Source organism: Notechis scutatus, chromosome 2 (genome assembly GCF_049901735.1).
Source record: "Notechis scutatus isolate UNSWTSFEM ecotype Mainland chromosome 2, rNotScu1.2, whole genome shotgun sequence".
NCBI classification, from domain to species: domain Eukaryota; kingdom Metazoa; phylum Chordata; class Lepidosauria; order Squamata; family Elapidae; genus Notechis; species Notechis scutatus.
Genome location: NC_142010.1, coordinates 138,787,000 through 138,805,182, shown reverse-complemented (window position 1 = coordinate 138,805,182; position 18,183 = coordinate 138,787,000). Strand labels below are relative to the sequence as shown.

Here is an 18,183-nt window from a genome sequence, read left to right as displayed (position 1 = left end):
GCCTTATTATCAGGGAGCATTTTCAGATTGGGGCTTAGCCTTGGAGGCTTTCCTTTTATAGAGGAAGAAAAAGGAAAGACAAAGGAGAGAAAGTGAGAGAGACATCACAAGCTGACCAACCAAAGGGAAGGGTGGAAAGATCACTGCAATGGGACTTCTCTTTTGAGCGTCTTTAAGTCCCCCTCCCCAATATTTTAAAGAGACCCAGTCTTGAAACAGCTTTTCCTATGAAGAATCAATCTGTTCCTGTGCTGTCCAGACAGTTTACAGGTAATGGGAATTGAGATAGTTAGTTAGGAATTGAGAGCTGTCCCCTTAAGGGAATGCATCATGGTAAATGTGGTGAAGGTATCCTGGGAAATGTAGTCCGTGTCATGTGGCCACATCTGTAATCCTGATTGGTCACTGAATTGACCCTTGGTGGGTTGGGGGAGGTTTCTTCACTCTTGCTCGGACCCCAGCAGCATGCTGGCATCTCTCCCCTTTGCTCCACTACTATAGGATGAAAGATCACAATCCTGGTTCCGTGTTGAGCCCTCCTCACCGATGGACCGTAGATCGCAACTGTCCGTGGCTATGGTCCGTGCTCTTTCATTGGAAAGCCCCGATCATTGCGATTAGGGGCTGAAGCTGCCTTGGAGGGGTGGTGGAGTAAGGGGAAGCCATAAGCCAGGTTGAGGGGAGCCGCATCTCCCCTCCTGGGCTTGGTCCTTTCCCCCCCAAAGACGACTGAAGCGGTGGTCCAAAATGGCCACCCTGAAGAGAAGGACTCAGCTGGACTAAGATTTGTGCAGGAGTGAAGAAAGAGGTGGATAACATCTGAGCTGGGACAATTGGGTGAAACAACTAAACAAAAAGTACCCGGGGTTAAGGTAACATTGAACTTTTAAGAAAAGAAAAGTGAGCGGCAAAATTACAAAGGGACAGGAAAAAAAATAAGAAAATAATTTTGACAGCTAAGCGGGACTTTGAACCAGGAAAGGAAGAAGCCAGAACTAAATATTTAATTAAATTGGACTAAAATATTTTGGCAATAAACAGGCATAAAATAAAGCTGGACTTAAGATTGTCAAAAAATAATAATAATAAAATTTACAATTTGGAGATTGGATTGTGCTGGAATATTGAGGTTCGAAAAAATCTAAATAAAAAAATAGGGGGAAAAGGTGAAGACTTTGTATAATGGAGAGTGCCATCTTTTGACAAAAACTTGAACCCAAACAAAAGGGAAAGCATCCTGTTTCTGTATGAACTTGTGTTGATATAATGTTAAAGAAATATTGAAACAAAGTAAGAACCTTAGAAAGTGAAATCTGAACTAGAATAAAGAAAGAAGCAAGGAAAGACTGATTGTGGGATTGATTGATGTTTTTGGTATAGACCCTGGGCTGGAACAATTGAGAACTTTAGAAAACTAGAAGAAGAAAGAAGGAAAGCAAAAGTGTTTTTTGTGAACTTCAATGATTATGAAATATAAGAGTGTGTAATGATGATATCTCTTCGGGAATTAAAAATGGAACTTAAAAATATGAGAGAATTAGTACAGGAAAGAGGAGAATCACTTTGCTCTGTGTTAGAAGAAATGGAAATGGCGATTGAAGAACAAGAAGAAAGAGCTTCAGAGGAGGAGGAGTCGATTCAAGGAGAAGCCCTCTTAAATAGACAATTAACACAAAGAACACTACAAAGACGAGGGGAAAGAAGGAAGGCTAAAAAGTTGAGATTTAAGAAGGTAATCAAAAAGGGGAATACCTGTGAAATCAGGAGAGGTAGAAAGATCCAGCAGAAAAGGGGAAAGGAAGATATCAAGAAAGAGAGGGATATAAATCGGAATGAGAAAAGATATGGGAAAAAGAGGGGGAGGAGAGGTAGTAAGAAACAGGTGCATAAAATAAAGAAATACGGAAATAGTAAAATGATGAAAAGAAATCATTTTTTAAGAGATAAAGGTTGATGAATTAAAAAGGGGATTCTGCAGGGTGACAAGGGGTAACAAGAATATATTTGCAATTTAAAAAGTACTTAGAAAATAGGGTAATATAGATTATTAAAGGAGGGATAGATACTGATAACTATTATTAGATGAATATATATTTTTATTTTTATTCTTAAAAGAAAAGTTAAGGTTTATTGAAGAAATTCTAATAATTGAAATGAATGTGGAGATGTTTAAAAATGAGGTCAATATCAGTGATTAGAAATTGAATAGTCAATTTTTTCCCTTTTACTTTTTTGAAATTAGAAATAAAATTAAGGGGGGAAAATATGTTGCGGAATCCAAATGAAAAGATGTAATGATTATTATTGTAACTACTTAAAAATAATGGTTTATTGGGAATTAAGATGAGGGAATAAAGGTATATTTTAACCACTGAGGTGTCACACTCAAAGCAGTAAAGGGGGGAAAACCTATATTTGTTTCTTTTTCTTTTGTGTTAAAATTGGTATTAATCTAGAATCTATAGAAAGAATGTGTGATGGAAAGAAAATATAACAGATTAAAGAACTACTTAAATACAGACTATTAAATTAATACAGACTATTAAAAGGAAGGAGAGACATCGGTAACTTTTTTATTATTATTATTAGGCAAATATATATTGTTATTTCTATTTTTAAAATAAATATTAAAGGATTATATTTGAAATAATTGAAAAGAAATGAAAAGATGTTTTGATTGAGGTTAATGTAAGAGACTAGGATTAATTTGCTTGTTTCTCTCCTTTCTGAAAGTTTGGAATGGAAAAGGTAATAATAGAATTAAGTATGCATATATGAATGTATAACTATTGTCATATTTGTATGTAAAAGTGATGACCCGGAAATATGTTGTCCACTAAAAAGAGCTTTTTGTTTTTATGTGAAAAATTGAATGAAATTTGTTTAAAAAAAAAAAAGATCACAATCCTTTTACATCAGAAAATCAGCTATGCAAAGAATTGGACATTGAGATGAATCTCGACGTAACTGTAAGTTATATTGAGGATGCCTGATGAACCAATAAAAAGACTTTGTATGGATGCTTTGTGAAGTTATCTATCTGCCTTTATACATTCAGTCAGTAATTATAGAGGACAGAATAATTCCCTTAAAAAGGAGTGCCAGTTGGGAAGCAAAGGAGCCAGATGTTGTGTAGGAGAAGGGTCACTGTAATCTCCTCTGCTGAGGCTGGTATGCCAAATCTGTCAGCTGGGAAACGTCAGGCCAAAGGACAGAAACATCTGTGCTGGAGATGGCTTGTTTCTTTAGCTAGATATTATCGATATAGTAATTGTCAGACTGAAGCTTCAAAGCAGACTTTAAAAAAAAAAAGCCCCATCCCTGAAAACTTAAAGGAGGTGGTGGAAATAAATCCAACTATATTCATATTTCTTTGGCGTATCCTGCCTCTGCCTTCTTTTTCTTTTCTTAAGATTTAAATATTGTATTGGTAAAATATAACAGCTAGAAGATATGATGAAGTGCCACCAAAAATATAACATTGCTAATAAAAAAAAAAGAATATATAAAGTACAGTTAGCTCTCAACTTACCACAGTTCATTTAGTGACCAAAGTTACATCGTCACTGAAAAAAGGATCATTTTTCACACTTATGACCACTGCAGTATCCCCATAGCCACCTGATTTACATTTGGATACTTGACAACTGGTTCATATTTATAATGGTTGCAGTGCGCGGTTTCTGCCTGCGCTCGCCACTGGAGCGCCCCGAGCTGGCTGGTTTCGGGGCTAAGCCACCCCGTAGAGGTGGTGAAGAGGGGGGAGACCGCCAGCAGGGTCGAGGAGAGCCGCATGTCTCCTCCTCAGCTGGCCATTACTCCCTTTCCCGAAGGCGGTAGGAGCGGTGGTCAGAAATGGCCACCACAAAGAAGAACTCGACCGGAAAAGAATGTGCAGGAAGATAAGAAGTGAAAGTTTTGGCTGACCGGGTTAAATTGTAAAAGCAACAACCAAGGTACCCTGGAATTTAAACTTACAAAAAATAACATCGCTCCCAAAGAAGAGTTGGAAGCAGCGAAGGAAAGTGAAAAGGGAAAGGTTTGGCTTTTTTTTTTTTCTCTTCTCTCTCCTTCCCTATACTAAGAGACTTAAATAAGGAATCGGAAAAATCCACTTTGACATCAATAGACAATTAAGCTGAAAATAAAACAAAAATGTCAAAGGGATAATAAAGATTTCTGGACATTAAAAACTTTGCAACTAAATAGTAACCCCAGGAAGAGAAAGTGAAAAAAAAGAGCAAAAAAGAAACAGCTTACATGTATTTGGATTATTTGGTGATCTTTGGATTTTTGGTTATTATATTTGAATGATTAAAATCAATCGGGTGGTTGTTTAAAAATTTATACAATGGCACCACTTCTGGATGAATTGAAAATGGAACTTAAAAAGTACAAAGAAGATGCACAAGAAGGGAAGGGTTCTTTTGGCTTTGTTTTTCAATTCTTAGAAATGGAGATTTGGAACTGAGAAACAACAAGAAAAGACTGCAAAACAAGAAGACTGGGACAAAGAAGAAGCCATCTTTAATGAACAAGTAATCCTATGTGGGGAAGAAAAAGGAAAGGGGGGAAAGAGAATGGAGAACTTAAGACTTAAAAAAACAACCAAAGAAAAGAAAAATACTTCAAAAAATAAGTATAATACTGGAAAGCAACAGAAAAGGGGAATACAGAAGAGAGAAATAGAGGTAGAGAAACAAGGGGGTAAAAAGGGGAGAGAGAAGAAGAGAGGGAGGAAGGAAAGGAAAAGAAGCTACAAAGGACCGGAGCAAGATATAGAGAAACAGGATCTATTTAGAGATAATGGGTGGAAATCTAACTGAAAAAGGGATTCTGTAAAGGTACATAAGATTGTTATATTAGTAATAGAAATAATTTTAGAAAATTGGAAACAACGTATGATTAAAATGAGGGATAAAATAGTTAGTGTAATTTAGTGAAATGTTTGTGAATAAAATAAGTGAAATAAAATAAATGAGAAAATTGAATTAGGAAGGAACGGAAACATTTTAATTAGTTAATGTTTTATAAAATATAAGTGAAGGGGGGGGAATTAACTATGGAAAGCTTATAATTGTTCCCATAGAAGTATGATATTTAATTGAAAAGTAATGTTAAAGATGTTAAGACTTTAATGAATATTAATATTAATGATAGAATTGAATTGGAATGGAATGTTGTTTTAATTATATACATTTATATATATTTTTTCTTTTTTTAAGAATACAGTGTGTATTTTAAGAATGTACCAAGCAGAACCCGAATGGAAGTTATGTATTATATTGAATGTTACAACTTTAGGGAAAAGATATAAAGGCGTCATACTCCAATCAGTAACTACAGGAGAAATTTTGTTTAATGAGAAAAGATAATAGATAATTGAAACAGGACAGACAAAAAATATAAATATAATGATTTGAATTGAGATGAGATAATTAAAATAAAATTGAGAAAATTAAAAGAGGGGAGAAGCTATGCAGAAAATGTAAAATAGTAATAAGATATGGAATAGAATATAAAAATGAGCATGAACCTGAATTTGTCTCTGTACGAAGAAATGTAACCTGGGATTATGCTGCTTTCAAAAAAGATGTTTTATTTGTATTTTTTTTCTCTTTGTGAAAACTCAAATAAAATTTACAAAAAAAAGAAAAGAAAAAAGTCTGAATGGCCACATACTTACTTAATGCCCCACAATCCACACACAAAGAATTTCCTTTGGCATTTCGGATAGCCTGGATTGCCACAGCTTCACTCTGGCTGTCCATCCGGGCCTGTTGGCGAGACAGAATACAGATAGATGCTAAAATGTCCATTGTTTCAGGGGTTACTTCACAGATCACCCTAATTCTGACTGAGGCCTTGCAAGACTGGGTAAGCTATTGTCTGCTATTTCTTGAAACCCATCTTCCAAACCTGTATGAAATTTTTGGATTATGCTTCATTTCCATTCTCAGATACAAAAGGATCCCTGAGGATATGCTCCCTTCCCTACAATTTTTTATGTTTGATATGAAAAGAATTAATGATATAAGCTGCCCAGAGTTATTTTGAAATGAGATGGGCACTGGGCAGCAAATATAAAGGAAACAAACAAATTAATTAATTAAAATGAATCACAAGAGAGAGCATCCTTTTCAGCAGGTCATAGTCTATGGGAATATTCACAAAAAGAAACCCCATTTTCCTTCTCCAATAGATCAGTCGATTTTCTTCCAATTTTGTGTGTGTGATTGGCTTCTATTTGTCTTGCTTTTAAAAAGTTTGTGTGAATTATAGCGATTGTTTCAAATGTGGTTGAATTGCAACACAACCATTAATTAACCATTAGTCATTTGCAAATAATGCTCAAACTCTTCTTACCAAGACCACAGCATTATGACTGGGCTAAATCACTTTGAGTGATAGAATGAATGAATGAATGAATGAATGAATGAAGGAAGGAAGGAAGGAAGGAAGGAAGGAAAAAGGTGGATATGCCAGGTAGCTCAAATGCTTCTGCCTAAGACATTGAAATTATATGCATAAATGTTTTAATGGAAAATAATGCGTTTGTCTGAATCCCACAGTTGAAAAAAAATAGATTTAGTCAATAAAATAAAAAATGTAATAATATTTAATACTAATATGTAATACTTTGCAAATGTTATTGTGTAATATTTTGCAAACGTCCTTTTATAATTATTGATTAATTACGTTTATTCGTTATTCCTTTAAAATGTTGTATGCTAATTCAAGTTAGGCCTGGGGAGATTTATCTTCCCAGCCTGTTTCCCAACTCTCATTCTAATAAGTTGTTCTCTTTGTGTGGTGAATCCCCACATTAGAGACATGATCTCTGTTTAAAACAACTTCTTTGTCTGTTTATTCTTTCCTTCTGGACTTTCTGGGCCTTCAGAGTTCAACCATCTGACTAAGATTTTCTTATATGTTCAAATGTCTCTTCATTCTGCCTTGTTCCTTGACATCCATTGTATGTGATGATTACTGGAATGATAGCATTGGAAGATAAACAACTTACAGCCATTTGTAAACGACCATACAAAGTTACAACAGCAATGAAAAAATGGACTTTCACACATTTTTGTGCGAAAGTCACTTTTTCACCCTTACAGCAGTTACATAATCCCCATCGTCACATGATTAAAATTTGGACGCTGGGCAACTGGCATGTATTTATGACAGTTCACTGTCTCAGGGTCAGGTGATCACCACCTGTAACCTTTCCAGCCAGTTTCTGACAAGCAAAGTCAATGAGGGAAGCCATATTCGTTTAATGACTAAATGATTCATTTAAAAACTACAGTGATTCACTGTGGCAAAAAAAGGTCGCAAAATGGACCCAAACTCAACAACTGCCTTGCTTAACAATGGAAATTTGGGGCTCAACTGTAGCCGTAAATCAAGGACTATCTGTACTGCAACTGAAAAACCAGCCTTTCTGGTGCTGAAGAAGAGAATTTCCTATAGGCCCAAGAACACTTTTTTGCAGTTGTAATTTGCTGTCATTTTTGTTGCAGATGCCAAGAAAGTCAAACCCTTTTTTAATGCATCCTCTTTTCCCCCCAGATGTCCTCCTTTCCAATTATCCATGCTCTCCTTTGCCTCCTCAGATATCTGGTAATCCTAATATGGATAGTGCACTTACAAATCAATCAATCGATTGATCAATCAGTCAGCACAGAGTTGGAAGGGACCTTGGAGGTCTTATAGCCCAACCCCCTGCTCAAGCAGGACCCTATACCCATGATGGAGAACCTATGGCATGTATGCCACAGGTGGCAAGCACAGCCATTTGTGTCGGTACACGAGCCGCAGGCAAACTTACCTCACTGCACATGTGCGCACCTCACAGCTGATTTTTTTGGCTGGTTTGAGGCCTTTTTCAGCTTCCCAAAGGCTTGGAAAAAGCCTCTGCAGGCTTTGCGGATCAAATAATAGGCCTGTTTCATCACTTCCTGTAATACTGGAAGTGATGAAACGGGCTTATTATTTGGCCCGCAAAACCTGCAGAGGCTTTTTTCAACCCTCTGGCAGGCGAAAAGGCCTCAAACTAGCTAAAAATCACTGTGAGGCACAGTGCAGGTAAGGGCGGCGGGGAGGGGGAGGATTGTGTGCGCATGTGCAGGGGGCGTGGGGGGAACACGTGCATGGCCTTCTGGGCGCACTCAATTTTTGGCGCAGTGGTGGCTAACCAAAAAGGTTAGCCACCACTGCCCTATACCATGTCAGACACGTGCCTATCCAGTCTCTCCTTAAAAACCTCCAGGGATGAAGCACCCACAACTTCTGAAAGCAAGCTATCCCACTTGTTAATTGTCCTCACTCTTAGGAAGTTTCTCCTTAGTTTTAGGTTGCTTCTCTCCTTGATTAGTTTCCATCCATTGTTTCTTGTCTTGCCTTCTGGTACTTTGGAAAATAAGTTGACCCCTCTCCTCTTTGTGGCAGCCCCTCAAATATTAGAACGCTATCATGTCTCCCCTTGTTCCTTCTTTTCTCTAGACTGGCCATACCCAAATCCTTTAACTGTTTTCATATGTTTTAGCTTCCAGGCCTTTAATCGTCTTAGTTGCTCTTCTTTGCCCTTTTTCCCCCAAAGTCTCTTTTTTTGTAATGGCCAAATCACAACAGCCTTATAGGCAATCAATACTTAAAGGCAGGCTTCAATAGGGAAAGGGACAGCAGGATGCTGGGTGGTCAATCAATACCTTGTTCTTGCTACTTTCACAACACTGCAAGCTGGCCAAGATCTGGCTCTCGATCGCTTGGACCCAGGAATCTCTTTCCTCGAAGCTGTTGGCCTCGAAGTGCCACGTCTGTCCTGTGCTGGAGACGATGATGAATTCAAAGTTCTCCTCCTCTGCGGATGTAAAAGAGTGGCGCTCAGGCATAACGAAATGATACCTTTCCCTGAAGTTCGAACCGTCTTACAGTCACAAACGGGTGTTGGGGCAAACTCTGGGGGTTGGGGAAGGACATTCGGAAGTTAAACAAACACAAAAGAGGATGGCGTGGCTTTTTTTTTTTTTTTATAGCACAGACGCTTGAGAAAAGTTGTAAGGAGATGATCTATTAGTATTAGAGACACAATTATCTATCATTGACGGAGGCCGACATTTTAAATTCACAAACAGCAAGTACCTGAAAGAATTCTACATGGATGCTCTCCTCATCAACCCACAGGTTATTTACTATTTTAAAGTGATTTAGGGAGCACTTTTAATCTGCAGAGCACTCCTATGTGTTCGCTTGCTCCAGTACTATAGGCTTAAGTGGCTCAATCCCTGAATTAGAGAGCAGAGTTAGTGTGTGGAAACACAACACTCTACCCCGTGGTTCGATAGGATAAGGGAGGTTTTGACTCCTCTTTTCCCTGTCTCACACTTTGTTTTGAACATGGATGGAATAGGGGGCCACTCGAGAGCTAGCCAGAACGGCAAGCTCAGGAGGCAGGAAATGGCCAGCGCATGGCAATCAATGATGGCCAGGCTTGCAATTCCTCATTAGTTGAGGGCTCTGACAGGAACCAGGGCTGTGGTGAGGGGCAGAATTTTCTATAATCAAGCCCAAGTCATGGGTGAGGTAGGGCAGGGGAGTGTGCTGATTGCATAAAAATAAATTCTTTCAATGTTGGCTTCCTTTCTCTTCCCTTTGCGGGAGAATCAGGGCAGGGAAGTGGGAATTAATTGGTTGGAATGGTAAAGGATCACAATCCATCTGAGATAAAAGTGCTTAGGCATCCCTTGAGATTGGGAAAGACTTAGCACTTTTATCTCGGATGGATCACTTTTATGTCACATGGATCAGATTCTAGTTTGCCCCCACCACTGTCTTTGCTGTGTGAGTGGTGAAGGTTAGAGGTGGAGCTCTCACCTCACAATCAGGAGGCTGTGAGTTCGATCCTAGGCAGAGTCAGATATTTCTCTCTCTGGGCACGTTGAGAATATATCTGCTGAATATACCTCCACATTGTCAATAGGAAGGGCATCCGGCCAGTAAACACTCAGCTCCATTCAGTTGCCCAGACTTCACCCCGCAAGGGATTATGGGGTTGTTAAAAGAGGAAGATTGTCTTTGCCATGTAAAGCTTCAAAATCAAAGACCACAGTGGGGGCAAAAATTCAAAGTTATTTCTAATGCCAGTGGTGGAATACTGAAGTACTGATTATCACTGGACTTGGAACAGGAGATCCAGGGTTCAAATCTTCACTCAGTGGTCCATGACCATTTCTTCTGGGAAGAATAATTAAGGAAATGGAAATGGAGGGCCTGTGAGAGTCTGGGGAAAGGGCCGTACCTGCATCAGCCTAAAGGACCAAGGGGTTTCTGCCTGTTCCCACTCCTCAACAGGTCAAATGACTCTACCACTGTCACATTAACCTGCAAAATGTATCAGTTTTTATGTACCTTGGAACTGCTACAAATTTACTATCGTGTGTGTGTGTGTGTGTATATGTGGATCTTTGGTTATTCGGGTTTTCTCCCGCGTAAGATTGGAAGTATCTAGGCAATGTTTCGATGAAGTCTCATTCATCATCTTCAGGCTTGTGTCTTCCGCTCTGTGCTTCTCAGAGTGATGTGAGCTTGTAGCTGCTTCTTCCTTTTAACTGCTAGTGGGGGTGACTTGATTGGGTGGGGGCTTGGCTGTGTTCTGATTGGGTGGGGAAGACACAAGCCTGAAGATGATGAATGAGACTTCATCGAAACGTTGCCTAGATACTTCCAATCTTACGGAGAAAACCCAAATAACCAAAGATCATATATATATATATATATATATATATATATATATATATATATATATATATATATATATATATATATATATATATATATATATATATATATATATATATATATATATATATATATATATATATATATATATATATATATATATATATATATATATATATATATATATATATATATATATATATATATATATATTTGTTTTCTGAGGTTCTCAGGTATTTGTATGTGGATCTTTGGTTATTCGGGTTTTCTCCGCGTAAGATTCAAAGTATCTAGGCAACGTTTCGGCGAGGTCCCACTCGCCATCTTCAGGCTGGTGCTTTCGGCTTAGTGCCAGTGCAAGCAGTGTGTGACCGGAGCTGCCATCTCTCTATATATACAAGTGGTGGGGATGGTGTGCTGGGCTGGTTGGCTGTGCTGCAGCCTCTTGATTGGTTGATGGAGTTGATGTTGGTATAATGGGCTGTGTAATGGCCTTTTGTTGTAGAGATATCCTGGATCTTGTGCTGTCATCTCCTGGGTCGTTAGCCTCTTGTGTTTTAACGGCTTGGGTAATGGGTTGTGTGATGGGCTTGTGAGTTCTTTTGTTGTGGTATCCTGGGTCTTGCGTTGTAATCTCCTGGGTCGCTTGTGTTTTGATCTCTTTTCGATTAGCCTCCTGTGTAGTAACAGCTTGGGTAATGGGTTGTGTGATGACCTTGTGAGATTTATTGCTGTGGTATCCTTGGTCTTGTGCTGTGATATCCTGGGTCATTTGCTGTGTTGTGACTTCTTGAGTTCTTGAGGTGTAATTTCTTGAGTTTTCTGATGTGATGTCCTGAGCGGGTGGCTGTGATGTAGCATTTGGGTTTTTAATATGGCTTTGAGTTTGGGGTCTGGGTCTGTGTTCGTTTGGCTTCGAGTTCGTGGTCGTGCCACATCTTCATGGTGGGGGTCAGTTCGCTTCATGTATGGTTCAGAGGAGTTTGAAGTGGGTAGTGATGCAGCTGCAGTGCGGCTTCTGGTCTGTGGTCGTGTCTCATCTTCTGTGTGGGTGTGAGTCTGATTTTTACGTGGAAGTGTGGTGGTGGCATCTTGTGTGGCCCTCATGGGTGTGGGTCTGGTGTCATTTATCATGTTGGGTACTCGTCTGTTCATGAGGGCGGGTTTCCAAATGGCTGGTAAGCGGGAGGTGTCATCTCTTTTATTCATGCTGTGTGGGCGTTTTTCTATCTCTATGGCTTCTCTGATTATTCTGCTGCTGTGGTGTTCAGTTTTGGCGATAGTTCTGGTATTTTTAAAGTCAATCTCATGTCCTGTGGCTTTGAGGTGTTGGACCAGGGAAGAGGTTGGTTCTTCTTTTTGATTGAGTTCTTATGTTCTTCAACGCGTGCACTTATTCTTCTGTTAGTTTGTCCAATGTATGTGGTGAGGCAGGCAGTGCAGGGATTTCATATACTCCTTGGTTTTCTAACTCGATTTTGTCTTTAGGGTTTCTTAGGATGGTGGATATTTTTCTGTTTGTGCAGAATGCTGTTTTAATGTTGTGTTTTTGGAGGATCTTGCTGATTTTGTCTGTAGTGCCTTTTATATATGGGAGGAGGGCTTTGCCGTTCTCTTGTTCTCTGTCTTGGATTTTGGTTGGGGTTTCTTTTTGGATTAGGTGGGTGATCTTCTTTCTTTGAAATCCATTGGCTGTTAGTACGTTGGTGAGAGTGTTTAGTTCGGTTTTTAGGTGTTGTTCATCAGCTAAGCATTTTGTTCTGGAGATGAGTGTCTCAGCTACGGAATTGATCTGTGCTGGGTGGTGGTGTGGGAGTGCGTGTAGATAGCGGTTTGTATGTGTTTTCTTTTGGTAGATGGTGTGTCCTAGGGAGCCATTGGGTTTTTGTATACCAAGACATCTAGGAAGGAAGTTGATTGTTAGCTTCTGTTTCCATGGTGAATTGTATTTTGGGGTGTAGGCTGTTGAGGTGTGTGAGGAAGTTGTTCAGTTTTTCTTTCCCGTGTGGCCAGATTATGAAGGTGTCATCTACGTATCTGAGCCAGAGTTTGGGTTTGTGATCATATTTTTCTAGAGCTTGTGTTTCAAAGTGTTCCATGTAGAGGTTTGCGATGACAGGTGAGAGGGTGATCGCATGGGTGCTCCTTCTATTTGTTTGTATTTTTGTCCATTGTAAGTGAAGTATGTATTGGATAGACAGTGGTTGGTCAGATCTAGGATGTGCTTGGGGGTTGTATTTGTTTTGGATGGCTGTCAAGGCTTCTTTTATTGGCACTTGGGTGAAGAGGGATATGACATGAAGCTAACTAGTAGGTCGCTGGGTTGTAAGTTTTGTTTCTTTATGATCTCGATGAACTGGAATGAGTTTCTTACATGTGAGTTGATGGATTCTGCATAGGGCTGTAGTTGTTTGGTGAGAAATTTGGCTAGGTTTTGTAGAGGTGAGCCTATGGAGCTGACTATTGGTCTAAGTGGAGTTCCTTCTTTGTGTATCTTGGGGAGACCATAAAGCTTAGGGCATCTGGATGATTTCTCTCTGGGTATGATTCTTTGCTGGATTTCTTCACTGATGGGGAGGCTTTTATTTTGGATCTGGTGGTTTTTTCTAGGTAGGTGGTGGGGTCTGTCTTTAGGGGTTTGTATGTGGGGTCTAGGAGTAGGTTGGTTAACTTGGTTTGGTAGTCTGACTACCAACACATCTGACTACCAAACACATCTGACTACCAAACCAAGTTAACCAACCTACTGAATTGTGGCAGTCTAAAGAATTCATGACCCTATCGTTAATAAATACAAACAGGGAAAGACTCTCTAGGATTCTGGACTCTTCTTTCTATACCCATTTGTCTTTCAAGGAGCCTGCTTGTGCACCGCAAAAAAATGTGGAGCCCTATATTCTCCAGCAAACAGTGTGAAATACAAATGGGTCTGTTGAGCTGGGATGGCACAGTGGTTAGAATGCAGTTCTGCAGACTACTTTTGCTGACTGCAGTTCGGCAGTTCGAACCTCATTGGCTCAAGATCGACTCAGCTTTCCAACCTTCCGAAGTGGGTAAAACGAGGACTCAGATTGTGGGAGCAATAGGCTGACTCTGTAAACCGCTTAGAAAGGGCTGTAAAAGCACTGTGAAGCGGTACATAAGTCTATTGCTATTGTTATCGTCATATGCACATGTTGGGAAAGTACTCTGAGCTAGAACACAACCTTCTGGCTGCACTCAGTAGGAGACCCTAATAGTACTGGAAAAGTTGCCTTCCAGGGAATCTACTGATTTTTATGGCCCTGTTTATTTGCACTTTTGGGGTTCATCTGATGATCTGACTGATATTCCTCCCAAAGGGGTTCTGACTGAGTTTCAGAATCAGTTCAAAAACTCCCATTCTGAAGGAATTCTGGGAACTTAACCCTTTTGGGGGAAATGGAGGTATGGGGGGGGAGGGGATCAATTGTACACACACTTGTTGGCCTGGGGATGGTTAACCAAGAAGCAAGAAGGGATATCCCTTGAGCATCAGGGTCAGACATCAAAGCAGGGCGCACGTCACAAAGTAAGCACAACTGCATGCAATGGGTGCCATGGCACACACAGAAAAAAAAAGAGCCCACACCTGCCACCGCCGCTCATTACCTGTTTTATAAATATTTCTTAAACTACCAAAGGTTTTTAATTTCCACATTTTACGCTTGGCTGCAGTGGGTCCGGAGGGGAAGCAGGAAGCGAGAGGCAGAGAAAGAGAAGGGAGGAAAAGAAGAAAGGGGAGAGAGTTCAGAGGAGGAAAAGGAAAATAATTTAAAAAAAAAAAAAAAAAAGCAGAGGCTATCAGAACTCCCAGACCCCTGGATTCGGGTGCCAGTGGAGTGGTGGTGGTGGATGCGTGAAGCACTGCGAGGGACAGTGAGGGAGAAAGCTGTGAAGGGCACGGCCTTGTGTGGTGCAGACTCAGAGCGGAAGTGAAAGGTTTGCAACAGCTGCTTAGTGCAGACAGAGCTAAGAGAAAAGGCTGGGAATGGGCCACTCCTCTGACCATGGCCCAACCCCTCCTCGAAAGGAGAGGACCGTTCCTTTCCTTTCCAGGGGTTGCAAGAGGCAGCATGGCCTTCCCACAGCCTCGGCTAAGATGCTCCTCACTGAATTCCCCTCACTGACTCCCATGCTACTTTTCCCCTCACCCAGTCAGGCTTGATGAAAACAATCTTTGAATAAACATTGGGAGGCATTCTTTGACTTCTGCGCCTCTGGCACCCCAACCATCTTGGTTATGTTTCAATTCAGGCAATAACGATCACCGTTCAAGCGTTCCTCCCTTCCTGCAACCGAGAGACAGGATCCAGTGCAAACCCCAGAACTGTGGAAATGCTGGATCCTGAAGCAAACATGACCCTCCCACTTCTTCTTCTTCTTTTTTTTAAAGTGCTAACTACATATCGATAGTCCTTGACTTACAACCACTATTGGGACCGGAGCTTCAGTTGCTAAGCAATGCAGTCGCACCTGATTTTACAATTATTATTTTTTTGTGCTATGGTTGTTAAAAGTGAATCCAGCTTCTCCATTGACTTTGCTTTGTCAGAAGCTGGCTGGGAAAGTTGCAAATGGCGATCGCATGACCAGGGGGACACGGCGACCGTTGTGAACACTTGCTGACTGCTGAAATGGGGATCGTGTGATTGTTAAAAACGCTGCAACCGTCGTAAGTTGAAGGGCTGGTTGTAAGTCACGTCTTTCAGCGCCACTGTCACTGTGAATGAACGCTCGTAAGCTGAGGACTACCTGGCTAATACGTTGCCTAATTCAAGACTCTCTTATCTGCCCAGTAGAAGAGAGTCTTCGCTCTCCTGACACCCCAGCAGATATAGGATCTGGAATCAAGGACCGCCCCCCCCAAAATGGCTTTGTTTACTGTCAATGGTAGCAGGGCAATCAGAGGTGGTTATTCAGCAGGTTCTGACCAGTTCTGGAGAACCGGTAGCGGAAATTTTGAGTAGTTTGGAGAACCGTCAAACACCACCTCTGACTAGAGATTTTACAGTCTCCTTCCCCCGCCACGCCCACCAAGCCACGTCCACAGAACCGGTAGTAAAAAAATGTGAATCCCACCACTGAGGGCAATGTCTTAGTTGTTTGGCTTTGTATAGAGACATCTTAAAGATACCCATTATGAAGGGCAGACCAGCCTTAATTGCCATCGGAGGGAAAAGCCTTTTCTGCATTAAAAACAATTTCACTATAATGCATAGGCATTAAAAAAAAAGAAGAAGAAGCAAAAGGATCTCTCGGGATCCCGCCCTCCCCTCCTCCCCCCCCGCAGCTGGCGGGGCCATTGGTCGTCTCGGCTGAACGTTCTGACAGGCGCAGACTCCCAAGAAGGAGAGAGAGCACAAAGCGGAGGAAAATCCCTCTGGAGATGCCCCTCTAGTTTTCCTGCCTTTTTAGAAACCACGATGTTCTAATGTGCCCGGTGGAAAAGCCCAAACTGTGGTGTTTTTTTTTTAAAAAAGGACTCTTTTCAACTTTTCCGAACCATGAATGAGCAGCAGAGGCCTCTTACCCTCCGCCTGCCCTGCGGATCCCTCAGTTTTAGATGGTGTGGTGAGCTTCTTCCGCCTGTGTTTCTTTCTGTCAATCATAGGAGATGGAGGCGGGTCTTTGCCACTGCTGCCAGGACTGGATAGTCCTTCTGCAGCCATGGATACTTCTGCAGGAACAGGTAGGAGAAACAATGGGTTGTGTCTTCTGGCTAATCTTTCTCACCGGATCAGAGAGAGGCTAGCCTTTCCTGGTACCCTCTCCGCTCCGGGAGGGTTGGGGGTGGGGCTTCTGGTTGTGTTCTGAACTTACCAGCTTTGGAAGAAGATACCGAGCGCTGCAAACGCTCCGGTTTTCCTAAGAGCTTGACTGCCGGGTCAACTGGAGGATTCAGCAGGCCTGGACTAGGGCTAGCTATGGAGAAGAAGGAACAAGCAGGCGGACCTGTTAGAATCAGAACGTAGCTGCTTTGGTCTTGTTACCATATTTTACATCTCAGATACGTTTGATCTTAAATGGCCCATTTACTGGAGGTCTTTTAAGATGGAGAAGTGGAGAATGCGACCAGGGGTCTCTTGCATGCAAGTCGTACACACAGAAGTAAGATAAGGTTTGTAATGGGATTCTAATTTCTTTGTCCAGAGCTGAAGGACGAAGAGGACACTAGCAACCTGGAGGCGGTTAATCAAAGAGTGCTTTTATGCTGAACTTCAGAGGAATCTCATCCTACCTAGGACTGAGCCTGAAGCCATCTTCCAATTCCCCAGTGACCATAGTAACACATCTCCCATTGGCTACCAGTTGGTGGAAGCATTCCATGGGATGCAACTAAAGGATTCATTAGTTCTTTTAAGGGTAGTCTGAAGAAACGTTTGTAGCTGCCATCCTGATAATGTTGAGATAAACCAGCATTATCTCTTGCCACAGCCCCCTCCATCCATCCTTTAAATTTTATTTTTTCAGGCTTATAAGCCCCTCTTGTTGATTCTAAGCAGCATGTTGGAAATTCAGATGGCAAACAAATAATGAATCATAGTTAGATTTAAAATAATAATAGAGCAAATAATAGGAAAATTTAAAAAATATATATTTAAATCCCCAGGAAGATCACAATCAGTAAACCAATATTCTTCCTCGCCAGAGGGAACAGGAATATCATTCCAGTCTCATGGAACAGCCAGGTTTTAAGTGTGATATCTCCTGGCGATCAACCATGTCTTCCTCAGAGGCCTTGAGGGAGTATGAGAACATTCCTAGCCTGTCCAGAATTGCTGACTCTGAGCTGCCAGCAGAACATATCTCGGCTGAGGAGAGCTTGCTGGCCATTGAGGAAGAGGAGGAGGAGCTGCCGGCCTTAGTGGATGCTAGAGTGCACAGGGCAGAGAAGCGGAGATTGATGCCAGATTGATGGGGAAAAGGCCCGCCCCTCATAATGGGCTGCACCGGGAGGGGCTATTTAGCCTAGCAGGCAGAGGGAGGCATTGCTGGAAGCAACGTGTGTTGATCATGGCCAGATGGTTGTGTTTCTGGGACTCTGCAGTTCATGGATTTGATTCAGTTGCAGAGAGTGTTTATGTTTGTGTTTGGAGCAGCCGGTTATCTGTTGAATGGACTAATTGGCCATTGCTTGGAAGGTTAGTCTGGAGCTTGTTCATGGCTGGCTTTGCTGAAAACGACCCTTATATTCCTGGCTTGGACAATTCCCATAACTTCTCCTTACAAGCCCTGAACCCACGCCACTGGACTTCTTGACAAACCTCAGCAGAGGCCCCGGACCTCGGAGGGGATTTGGGGTGTTTATTTTGGAACCTACCCAGGCAAAACCTTTATTTGTAAGACTGTTTTGGTTTTGCTGTAAGTTTGTTTTGCTTTTGGTTATCTACCTGATCGCCAGCCAATTACTGTGCTAAGCTT

The 18,183-nt window shown here is 41.2% G+C and overlaps 1 protein-coding gene across 3 annotated transcripts in view; it reads right to left on the bottom strand.

Moving 5' to 3' along the window:
* AGAP2 (ArfGAP with GTPase domain, ankyrin repeat and PH domain 2) overlaps positions 1-18,183 on the bottom strand; it is a 178,683-nt gene that overhangs the window by 9,070 nt on the left and 151,430 nt on the right. For 2 of the 3 annotated variants that reach the window (XM_087956359.1, XM_087956358.1), the window contains exons 12-15: positions 16,582-16,683; positions 16,292-16,438; positions 8,712-8,863; positions 5,687-5,777 (exon numbers count right to left, since the gene is read on the bottom strand). In XM_087956359.1, the coding sequence (XP_087812485.1) occupies positions 5,687-5,777; positions 8,712-8,863; positions 16,292-16,438; positions 16,582-16,683 (492 nt within the window). Of the gene's footprint in view, positions 1-5,686; positions 5,778-8,711; positions 8,864-14,370; positions 14,431-16,291; positions 16,439-16,581; positions 16,684-18,183 lie in introns of all 3 variants that reach the window. The other variant, XM_087956357.1, reaches the window with a different exon arrangement.